Raw genomic sequence first — 12,221 nt, 5'->3', positions numbered from 1 at the left:
CCCTCCACGCCCGCCTCCGCCGCGCCCTCGTCCTCGTCGGTCTCCGGCTCGCCCTCGGGCTCCGAGATCTGCGCGGCGATCTGCATCTCGAAGATGGTGTCCTCGCAGAAACTCACGAAGAGCTCCATCTTCTCGGCTTCGCCGCCCTCGTTCACCACGTCGAAGATGAACTGGCGCTTGGACTCCTTCACCTGAAGCGCAGGGCGGCAGACAGGATAGGGGCACCGTCAGCGGGGGCTCGGACAGCAGCAGTGGCAGCTACAAGGGGTCACCGCTGCAGGCGCTATTCTAAATGCACTGTTATTTTGTTTTGTTTTTGAGACAGGGTCAGGTCGGGCGCGGTGGCTCCGCCTGTAATCACAGCACTTTGGGAAACCGGGCAGATCACTTGAGGTCAGGAGTTTGAGACCAGCCTGGCCAACATGGTGAAACCTCTGTCTCTACTAAAAATGCAAAAATTAGCCGCTGTGGTGGCGCACCCCTGTAATCCCAACTACTCGGGAGGCTGAGGTAGGAGAATTACTCGAACCCGTGAGGCAGAGGTTGCAGTGAGCCCAGATCTCGCCACTACACTCTAGCCTGGGCGACAGAGCAAGACTCCGTCTCAAAAAAAAAAAAAAAAAAAAAAAAAAAAAAGACAGGATCTAGCTCTGTCTCCCAGGCTGGAATGAAGTGACTATCTCGGCTCACTGCAACCTTCGCCCCCAGGGTTCAAGCGATCCCCATGCCTAGGCCTCTTGAGTAGCTAGGATTACAGGCACCCGACACCATGCCGGGCTGTTTTTGAATTTTCAGTGGAGACAGGGTTTTGCCATGTTGGCCAGGCTGGTGTCGAACTCCTGGCCTCAAGTGATCTGCCCGCCTCAGCTTCCCAAAGTGCTGGGATTACAGGCATGAGCCACCATGACTGGCCTGCTAATTTCTAAAAAAAATTTTTTTACAGAGACAGGGTCTGGCTGTGTTGGTCAGGCTGGTGTCGAAGTCCTGGCCTCAAGCACTCCTCTGGCCTTGGCCTCCCAAAGTGCTGGGAATACAGGCAGGCGCCACAGCACCCGGCCATGTTGTTGTCTTGGTTATCAATAGCAAACCTATAGAGAGCGCTTTATAGAGAGCACTCATTGCAGGTACTCCTGTAAATGCTTCTGTAAGGCCAGGCCCCAGACAAGCAGTTTCCATAAAACTCATTTAATCCTCACAAACAAGCCTAGGGCTAGCGGGTTTTCTTCCCATTTTACAGATGAGGACAGGGAGGCTCAGAAAGTTACATGCCCAGGTGACACAGACGAGGTGGCACGTATAGGATTTGAAATCCCAGTGAGCTGGCTCCAGAATGGATGTATTTCGCTTCCTTGAGAGGAGGAGCATAGTGCTTGAAGGCAAAGGCAGTCAGCCTGCCTGGGTTCAAATCCCGATTCTGCCACTGAGTAGCTGGGTGATTCTGAATTAACTCTCTGGACCTCCGTTTTCCCTCTGTAAAATGGGCATAATAGGACCTACATTATAGGGTTGGTGTGAGGGCTAAATGAGTTAGTAGATGCTGCATGATTAGAACAGCTCCCAGTGCCTGATAAATGCCATATAGTGGGCAGGCCATGGTGGCTCACGCCTGTAATCCCAGCACTTTGGGAGGCCAAGGTGAGCGGATCACCTGAGGTCAGGAGTTCAAGACCAGCCTGGCCAACATGGCAAAATCCCGCCTCTACTGAAAATATAAAAATTAGCTGGGTGTGGTGGCACATGGCTGTAATCTCAGCTACTTGGGAGGCTGAGACAGGAGAACTGCTTGAACCCAGAAGGTGGAGGTTGCAGTGAGCCGAGATCGTGCCATTGCACTCCAGCCTGGGCGACAAGAGCAAAACTCTGTCTCAAACAACAACGATGACAACACCGTACAGTGTTCCCTATTATTATACTGCCACACAGGTGCTCCGAGGCCACATGGGCATACGTGGATGCCTGAGGAGCAGGGGAAAGTGGAATGGGAAGGGGTGAGCAGAAGGGAGCAGGTGTTTGGAGGAACAGCACTAAGGGAAAGAGTGTTCGTGTGGGAAGCACGCAGTGGCAGAGGAAGAGGGGAGGGCAGAGCTCCCCCAGCACGTGCAAGGAGTGAATGGGAAGGGCCATGGTGAACAGGGGCTTCCTGCAGAGGCGGGAATGTGCAGACATCCTGGGTGCCAGGATGCTGCAACCACGTGTGTGCCCAATGGGGGTGTGTATGCAGCGGGGTCCCAAGAGGCATAGATGAGTGTGCAAGATCTCAAGGGTTCCTGCAGAGTATGTGAGGAGACACCAGGGGCCAGGGAGGGATCAGGTGCAAGGAGGGCGTGGCTGCATGGGAGGATGCCAGAAGTGTGCAACCATGAGAGGCTCAGTGTGCACAGTGGGCGTGGGCACATGGGGCAGGCGTGCAAGGGCCTGGGACTCTATGGGGGGACAGGAGGAGTATGAGTGTGAGAGGGGTCTGCAGTTATGCAGTGTGCGTGAGGCAGGCATGAATGTGCGAAGGGGAGCCAAGGGTTTGTGTACTGGCTCCCAGAACATGAGGACAGGGCTCTGTGTGGGACATGAGCCCGCGTGCATGAGCTGGTGTCCCCTGAGGAGACATATGAAGGGCCCAGTTGTGAAGGAGGTGATGGGTGCGCAAGCCTCCCGGGCTATGAGTGTGAGACAAGGAGGCGTGTGCACGTACCTGGGGGCATCTGAGGAACAACAAGCAAATGTGTGTGCAAAAGAATGTGGTGAGGGTGTGTCAGGGCCATGTGGGGAGTGTGAGGGAATGGGGAGGGGAACCATATGTCAGCCAGGTGTGCCAACTGTGCTGGGGACATGCTGGGGCCACATGAGTGTACCCTCGGGGCAAGTGAGTGTGTGAGGGGTGTTCAAGCATTTGTGGGCTGGGCATAGGAGGAGCTGAGATAGGGCCCGTCAGGTTAGAGAGTGGGTCTGGGGGCTCTTGTGGGTGAGCCTGAGACTGTGGCCCAAGTGTGTGTGGGTGAGCATGGTTGTGCCGGGGCTACAGTGAGGGCAAGTGGGCAGTGAACGAATGAGGCATGCCAGGGTTCTGGGAGGGCTCACTGGCATCCTCAGGGTGTGTGTGCAAGAGGTGTGCACCCACGTGTGGGCCCAGAATAAGTGGGGGTACACATCATGTGCTAGGACTTCAGAATGCATCTGGGGGCACACGTGATGACTGGTGAAGGGTGGGTCAGCATGCCAGGGCACCCCAGAGCCCCCAAGGCGAGCGTGTACAAGCGTGAGCATGAGCGGGCCAGGACCAAGAGACGGCACACCGGGGCTGCTGGGAAGGTGAGCAAGGGGTGTATCGCCATGCGGGTTCAAGGAGGTGACAGTGTGGGTAGGGCTGCATCAGGGCTATAAGGGCCTGCCAGAGCTCCCAGGGTGTGCGTGTAGGGGAAAAGCATGGCGTGTGAGCAGCCACAGTCAGGACACACTGACCCTGCTTCATGCCCAAGGGCTGTGCATCCTTGTGTGGTCCAGGTGCGCAAGAAATGGCCAGGGGCGAGCCAGGGATGTGCAAGGGCACAGCAGGGCAAAATGTGTACAAAAAGGTGGGCGTGGGCTTGCCAGAGTAGGGCAGATATGCGAGGCACGGCACGGCCCCCTGTGGGGTCCGAGCGTGCCGGAAGTGAGCACCCACATGCCCGAAGCCCCAGGAGGCGAGCATGCACGCGCGCGTGTCCCCCGACCTGAGGCATCTCCCACTGGGCGCGGTTGGTCTCCGAGATCTCGAAGTAGATGCGCTCGATGCGGCGCGAGGCGCCCATGATCTCGATGCGGCCCAGGTAGGGGCGGAAGTACTCGAGGATGCTCTCGGCCAGCTCCAGGAAGTTGTGCAGGCGTGGGTCATGCGGCACATGCTCCGACAGGTTGGTCAGCAGCACCGCCACGTTGAAGCCGATGTCGCGAGCTGGCTCCTGGAAGCGGTTGGCGAACTCCTCGCAGTTGATCATCTCGTTCTCATCCGCTTCGGAGCACGAAAGCAGGAACTGGATTTCTGGACCGCTGAACTGCTTCTGGCTGTCCATGGCCTGGGGGCGGACAGGGAGGTCAGTGGGGTGGCCTGGAGAGCCTCAATTCTCTCTCTCTCTTTTTTTAGACAAGGTATCGCTGTATCGCCCAGGCTGGAGTGCAGTGGCACAATCACGGCTCACCACAGCCTCAACACATCCCTCTTGCCCCTATCCCAACCCCTGGGCTCAACTGCCCAGCCTCCAGAGTAGCTGGGACGATAGGCACACACCACTACACCTGGCTAATTTTAACTTTTTTAATTTTTTTTTTTTTTTTTTTTTTTTTTTTTAGAGATAGGGTCTCCCTATGTTGCCAAGGCTGGTCTCAAACTCCTGGGCTCAAGGGATCCTCCCACTTCAGCTGAAACCTGTTTTTTTGTTTGTTTGTTTGTTTTTTTGAGACGGAGTTTCACTCTTGTCGCCCAGGCTGGAGTGCAGTGGCATGATCTCGGCTCACTGCAACCTGTACCTCCCAGGTTCAAGTGATTCTCCTGCCTCAGCGTCCTGAGTAGCTGGGATTACAGGCTCCTGCCACCACATCTGGCTAATTTTTTGTAGTTTTAGTGAGATGGGGTTTCATCATGTTGGCCAGGCTGGTCTCAAACTCCGGTCCTGTCCTCAGGTGATCCACCCGCCTCCGCCTCCCAAAGTGCAGGGGTGACAGGTGTGAGCCACCACGCCCAGCCATAACACTGTTTATCTGTTATCCTGCTGATGGAAATGTAGGCTGCTTCCAGATTTGTTTTGTTTTGTTTTCTCCTGAGACTGGGTCTGGCTCTGTCACCTAGGCTGGGGCGGTGCAGTGGCGCAATCTCAGCTCATTGCAGCCTCCACCTCCCAGGGTCAAATGAGTCGTGTGCTTCAGCCTCCTGAGTAGCTAGGACTACAGTTGCATGCCACTGTGCCTGGTGAATTTTTGTATTTTTTTGTAGACGGGGTTTTGCCATGTTGCCGGGACTTGTCCCAAACTCCTGAACTCAGGTGATGTGCCCTCCTCTGCATCCCAAAGTGTTGGGATTACAAGCATAAATCACCAAGTTCACCCACAGATTTTTTTTTACAGACAACATTTTTCTTGAACATTCTTGTGCTGATTGCCCATGCATTTTTGCAAGAGGTTCTCTAGAGCAGCGTAAAATGTTCTTGACTGCACTCAACGTGAGAATACATTTTACAATGTGACTCAAAAAAAAAAAAAAAAAAGTTTTCGTGACACAATTCTGACCTTTGCTGTGGAGCACACTCTGCAATGTTCTATTTTATTTCTAAAGAGGCTGGTCACGAGTTATGCGTTGCTAAATTAATTTCATTACCTACAGATGGGTTGCAATATGCAGTGTGAGAAATGTTGCTCTGGGGTATGAACAGAAGCAAAATTTTCTGGCTCTCAAAAGTGCTTTGTAAAAACCCCAGAACTTTGCAAAATGCTTTCTAAATGAGTAACACGCTTTGCAAATCATGAAGGGCTCTAGAAACCACAGAGCATGGAGACATAATCACACCGGAACCCCTCACCTACTGCCCTCACCTCGTCTGCCTGCCTCCCCCTCTATCATGAGCAATGTGACACTATCTGTCTCAAAAACCCACCCCTGGCCAGGCGTGGTGGCTCATGCCTGTAATCCCAGGACTTTGGGAGGCCAAGGCGGGTGGATTACCTGAGGTCGGGAGTTCAAGACCAGCCTGGACAACATGGTGAAATCCTGTCTCTACTAAAAATACAAAAATTAGCCTGGCATGGTGGTGCATGCCTATAATCCCAGCTACTTGGGAGGCTGAGGCAGGAGAATGGCTTGAACCTGTGAGGCGGAGGTTGCAGTGAGCCGAGATTGTGCCACTGCACCTAGCCTGGGCAGTAAGAGTGAGACCCTGTGCAAAAAAAAAAAAAAACACCTCTTCACAGGGGCCTGGGACGCTATCACCTCCATTCACTCCTAGACTCTGCTCTTGTGATTTGCTGGTCTGTCTTTGTCATCATTCATTGCCCATCCCTTTATTTTATTTTATTTTATTTTTTTTATTTATTATTATTATTATTATTATTATTATTTGAGACAGAGTCTTGCTGTGTCTTGCCCAGGCTGGAGTGCGGTGGCACGATCTTGGCTCACTGCAGCCTCCACCTCCTGGGTTCAAGTGATTCTCCTGTCTCAGCCTACTGAGTAGCTGGGACTACAGGCATGTGCCACCGCACTGGCTAATTCTGTATTTTTAGTAGAGACAGGGTTTTGCCATGTTGGTCAGGCTGACCTCGAACTCCTGACCTCAGATGATCTGTCCACCTGGGCCTCTCAAAATGCTGGGGTTACAGGCGTGAGCCACCACACCTGGCCTATTTAAAAAAAAACATTATTTTTACTTTTATTTTTTGAGACAGAGTCTTGCTCTGTCACCCAGGCTGGAGTGCAGTGGTGTGATGTTGGCTCACTGCAACCTCTGCCTCCAGGGTTCAGCGATTCTCCTGCCTCAGTCTTCTGAGTAGCTGAGATTATAGGCATGTGCCACCACGCCCAGCTAATTTTTGTATTTTTAGTAGAGATGGGGTTTCGCCATGTTGGTCAGGCTGGTCTTGAACTCCTGATCTCAAGTGATCCGCCTGCCTTGGCCTCCCAAAGTGTTGGGATTCCAGGAGTGAGCCAGGCCTTTTTATCTTTCATTTTTGTGGGTACATAGTCGTTGTATATATTTACGGGGTAGGTGAACTATTTTGATACAGGCACGCGATACGTACTCACATCAGGGTTGATGGGGTATCCGTTCCCTCCAGCATTTATCCTTTCTTTGTGTTACAGTCTACTTATAGTCTTTTAGTTGTTTTATTTTATTATTAATTTTTTGAGACAAAGTCTATCTCTACTACCTAGGCCGGAGTGTAATGGAGTGATCATGGCTTGCCATAGCCTCGACCTCCTGGGCTCAAGTGATCCTCCCATCTTAGCCTTCCAAGTTGGAACCACAGGCATGCACCACCACACCCAGATAATTTTTTAAACAGTTTTTTGGAGAGACAAGGTCTCATTATGTTTGAACTCCTGGGCTCAAGCGATCCTCCCACCTCAGCCTCCCAAAGTGCCGAGATTACAGGCGTAAGTCATCGTGCCTGGCTAGTATTTTACTTTATATTTTATTTTATTTTTGAGAGAGTCTCACTCTGTTGCCCAGGCTGGAGTGCAGTGGCGTGATCTTGGCTCACTGCAACCTCTGCCTCCTGGGTTCAAGCAATTCTCTTGCCTCAGCCTCCCGAGTAGCTGGGATTACAGGCATGCACCACCATGCCTAACTAATTTTTGTATTTTTATTTTTACTTTTTTGAGACAGAATTTCGCTCTTGTCACCCAGGCTGGAGTGCAATGGCACGATCTTGGCTCACAGCAACCTCCTCCTCCTGGGTTCAAGTGATTCTCTTGCCTCAGCCTCCCAAGTAGCTAGGACTTCAGGCACAGGCCACGATGCCTGGCTAATTTTTGCATTTTTTGTAGGGACAGGGTTTTCCCATGTTGCCCAGGCTGCTCTCTGTCCCTCTTGTTCCCATCTTTCAGCCTTTCCATTTACTGTCCTCTTTGCCTGGGACACCACAGCCTCCCTGATTCATATGGTACCTTTCAACTCTCAGCTTCGCTGTCCCCTCCTGCAGAAGGCCTTCCTCCACTAGCCGGTTTACGGGGCTTACCACACTCTGCTCACTCCCACGCCCTTCAGACCACAGATTATAACCTACAATTACTTTGTGTATTTCATTATTTGCATCTGCCCCTTCCCACTGGACTATCGGCCCCCACAGTGGGCTCTCTGTTTTGTTCACTGCTGTACCTTCAGGACTAGGGCAGTGCCTGACACACAGTAGGCACTCATACTCATTTGTCAAATGAAAGAAGCATCACGAAAACTAAGAGGCCGGGGAGCAGTGGCTCATGCCTATAATCCCAGCACTTTGGGAGGCTGTGGCAGGTGGATCACTTGAGGTCAGGAGTTCAAGACCAGCCTGGCAAACGTGATGAAACCCCATCTCCAGTAAAAATACAAAAATTAGTCAGAGTGATGGTGGGTGCTGGTAATCCCAGCTCTTTGGGAGGCTGAGGCAGGATAATTGCTTGAACCTGGGAGGCGGAGGTCGCAGTGAGCCAAGAGCATGCCTGGGTGACAGAACGAGACTCTGTCTCAAAAAAAAAAAAAAGAAATGAGACTATTGCCATTTTTCAATCTCTAATGAGTGAATATGTCTGAGCGTTGAGCAGAAACAGCTGCTGGTATCTGGAAAGGAGGTGCTTCCTGGTGGAGGTACACAGCAGCCCCACATAGGAAGGTTCTGGCCAAAAAACTCCTTACACCCAAATCTGAATCTGCTTGAACTTCAGCTGAGTCCCACTTTGGAGAAAACCCAGGGGACAGAGGAACACAAGAAATGATACCACAAGGACGCATCGGTCAGGTCCAGACTATGGGAAACTCTACAACTAGGACAGCACTATCCATTGATAGACTTAGTGTGAAAAAAGAGTGAAAAATGTCAAGCTAATCATTTTTAGATTGATTATGGCCAGGCACGGTGGCTCTTGCCTGTAATCCCAGCACCTTGGGTGGCTGAGGAGGGTGGATTGCTTGAGCACAGGAGTTTGAGACCAGCTTGGGCAACATGGCGTGACCTTGTCTCTATAAATAAATAAACAGGATTGATTCCATGTTGAAATAATATCTTGAATGTATTAGATTACGTGTAGTGTTTCATCTTACTTTTTTTTTTTTAACAGGGTCTTGCTCTGTTGCCCAGGTTGAAGTGCAGTGCCATGAACATGGCTCACTGCAGCATTAACCTCTGAGGTTCAAGGGATCCTCCTGCCTCAGCCTCCCCAGTAACTTCGACTGCAGATATGCACTACTACACCTGATTATTTTAAAAAATTTTTATAGAGACAGGGTTTTGCTATGTTACCCAGGCTGGCTCAAACTCCTGACCTCAAGTGATCCTCCCGCCTTGGCCTCCCAAAGTGCTGGGATTATAGGCGCGAGCCACCATGCCTGGTCCTCTTTTTACTTTTTAAAAAAATGGCTATTATAAAATTTAAAATTATGATGACTCACGCCTGTAATCCCAGCGCTTTGGGAGGCTGAGGTGGGCAGATCACTTTACGCCAGGAGTTCGAGACTATCCTGGCCAACATGGCGAAACCTTGTCTCTACTAAAAACACAAAAATTAGCCAGGTGTAGTGGCGCATGCCTGTAATCTCAGCTACTCAGGAGGCTGAGGCAGGAGAATCACTTGAACCTGACAAGTGGAGGTTGAAGTGAGCTGAGATTGCCCCACTGCACTCCAGCCTGGACAATAGAGCGAGATCCTGTCTCAAAAAAAAAAAAATTTAAAAATATGTGTATTGTTCATATTGTATTTCTGTTGGACAGTAAAAATCTGCAGGACTAACAGCCTGGATCTCCAGGAGATAAACTGCAAGGAAAAAGAAAAGATGATAGCAGGGAAGCAAGAGAGGAAAGATGATTTTGAAAAGTATCAGCCAATTGCAATGGGTGGCCCCTGTTTGGATTCTGATTCAAAGAAGCTGCAAAAAATCCTGAGGCTGGGCACAGTGGCTCAAGCCTGTAATCCCAGCACTTTGGGAGGCCGAGACGGGTGTATCACAAGATCAGGAGATCGAGACCATCCTGGCTAACCCGGTGAAACCCTGTCTCTACTAAAAAATACAAAAAAAAAAAAACTAGCCGGACGAGGTGGCGGGCGCCTGTGGTCCCAGCTACTCGGGAGGCTGAGGCAGGAGAATGGCGTAAACCCGGGAGGCGGAGCTTGCAGTGAGCTGAGATCCGGCCACTGCACTCCAGCCTGGGCGACAGAGCGAGACTCCGTCTCAAAAAAAAAAAAAAAAAAAAATCCTGATAGTTATATGAAAGTTATGAGATTTGGAAATTTGCACACTGACTAGATACTTGATGATTTAAAGACTGTGACTATTTTTTTATTTTTGGTTAGGAGTGATAATGACGTTGTGGTTTGTCAAATAAAAGGAATGTCTTTTAAGGCCACACACACATACATGCACACATACACACACACACACACACATGCATTTTGTTTGTTTGTTTTTTTGAGGCAGAGTCTCTCTCTGTTGCCCAGGCTGAAGTGGAGTGCAGTGGTGTGTTCAGGACTCACTACAACCTCAACTTCTCGGTCCTCCCACCTCAGCCTCCCAAATAGCTAGGACTACAGGCATTTGCCACCACACTCGGCTAATTTTTTGTATTTTTAGTGGAGACAGGGTTTCGCCATGTTGCCCAGGCTCTTCTCGAACACCTGGGCTCAAGCAATCCACCCTCTTGGACCTCCCAAAGTGCTGGGATTACAGGTGTGAGCCACCGTGTCTGGCCAAGACCATATATATTTCAAGATACCATTTATATGCAGTGTTCAGAGTAGGCAAATCTATACAGGCAGAAAGATGAGTGGTTACCGGGAGCTGGGTGGGGGAAATGGGAAATGACTGCTAACGGGTATAGGGTTCCTTTTCAAAGGATGATTAAAATGTTTTAAAATTAGACTGCAGTGATGGCTTTACAATTCTATGAACACACTATAAACCACTGAACCGTACATTTTAAATGGGTGGATTTTATGGTATGTACATTCTATTTCAATAAAGACATTTTAAAAAGGAAGACATTTCCTATATTTGCAGATGGGAAAACAGTAAAGATAACCTCAAGACTGTTTACTGACCAGGAATAAATTAGTAACCACTGAGCCCGGCCACAATACTACATTTTTTTTAATGCAGATTTTCATATGAATGGAAATGCAGAAAAAGCATCTGAACTTTGGGAGGCCAAGGCGGGTGGATCACCTGAGGCCAGGAGTTCGAGACCAGCCTGGCCAACATGGTGAAACCCCATCTCTACTAAAAATAAAAATAAAAATAGCTGGGTGTGGTGGCACACGCCTGTAATCCCAGCTACTTGGGAGGCTTAGGTATGAGAATCGCTTCAACCCGTGAGGCAGAGGTTACAATAAGCTGAGATCACACCACTGCACTCTACTTTGGGCAACAGAGCAAGACTCTGTCTCAAAAAAAAAAAAAAAAAAATTAAAAAATTAAAACTATACTGCAATACCGTTTTTCACCTATCAGATTGGCAAAAATCCAAAGATTTGAAAGTGTGGTCTGGTGGCGAGGCTGTGGGGAGACAGGCACACTCATGTGTTATTAATGAGAAAGAAAAATGGAGAGCAATGTCTGTCCAAATGACAAATGCATTTACCCTTTTAGCCAGCTATCCCACTTCTGGAAGTTGATCCTCTGAGATGAACCACACGTGATTTACAGAACATTGTATAACAAGAGTAATTGTTTTTGTTTGTTTGTTTGTTTGTTTTTTGAGATGGACTTTCACTTTTGTTGTCCAGGATGGAGTGCAATGGCGCAATCTCAGCTCACTGCAACCTCTACCTCCCAGGTTCAAGTGATTCTCCTGCCTCAGCCTCCCAAGCAGCTCAGATTACAGGTGCATGCCACCATGACCAGCTCATTTTTTGTATTTTTAGTAGAGATAGGGTTTCACTGTGTTGGCCAGGCTGGTTTCAAACTCCTGACCTCGGATGATCCATCTGCCTCAGCCTCTCAAAGTGTAACAAGAGTAATTGTTAGAGCCAGCATTGCTCTAGGCCCAAATACAGCCTTCCTCAGCACATTTCCCTCCATCTGCTAGAACTCTGTAGTAATACATGTACAAATGTAAAATGCCTGTGGTATAAATGACACTCTTGTTGCAGTGCACAATGTGTGCAACTATCCATGACAGCCCTGACCGCAACATGGGTTGTATAGCAACACATAGGAAATAAAGCCAGTGTCCATCAACAAGGAATAGCAAATAAACCATAATATACATACAGCGTGGAATATTGGACACCTGTAAAAAAGAATGAGGAAGCTTCCTATATCTCCAGAATATGTGGTTAAATAATACAGACCAGTGATATTATAACTATTATGTACAAAATGAGAAAAACAAGAATATCTGTTTGTATTTTCATTTAAAACATGATGGAAGGGGCCGGGCGCGGTGGCTCAAGCCTGTAATCCCAGCACTTTGGGAGGCCGAGACGGGTGGATCATGAGGTCAGGAGATCGAGACCATCCTGGCTAACATGGTGAAACCCCGTCTCTACTAAAAAATATAAAAACTAG

General features: G+C 49.4%; 1 protein-coding gene across 1 annotated transcript in view; it reads right to left on the bottom strand.

The window, feature by feature from the left end:
• RYR1 (ryanodine receptor 1 (skeletal)) overlaps positions 1–12,221 on the bottom strand; it is a 179,040-nt gene that overhangs the window by 20,959 nt on the left and 145,860 nt on the right. Inside the window, exons 86-87 of the mRNA XM_011973401.1 lie at positions 3,708–4,049; positions 9–191 (exon numbers count right to left, since the gene is read on the bottom strand). Coding sequence (XP_011828791.1) covers positions 9–191; positions 3,708–4,049 — 525 coding nt within the window. The remainder of the gene's footprint in view (positions 1–8; positions 192–3,707; positions 4,050–12,221) is intronic.

The sequence above is a fragment of the Mandrillus leucophaeus genome, unplaced genomic scaffold (assembly GCF_000951045.1).
Source record: "Mandrillus leucophaeus isolate KB7577 unplaced genomic scaffold, Mleu.le_1.0 Scaffold137, whole genome shotgun sequence".
NCBI classification, from domain to species: domain Eukaryota; kingdom Metazoa; phylum Chordata; class Mammalia; order Primates; family Cercopithecidae; genus Mandrillus; species Mandrillus leucophaeus.
The sequence above is the reverse complement of the archived record's forward strand: the minus strand, read 5'-3'. Positions and strand labels throughout refer to the sequence as shown.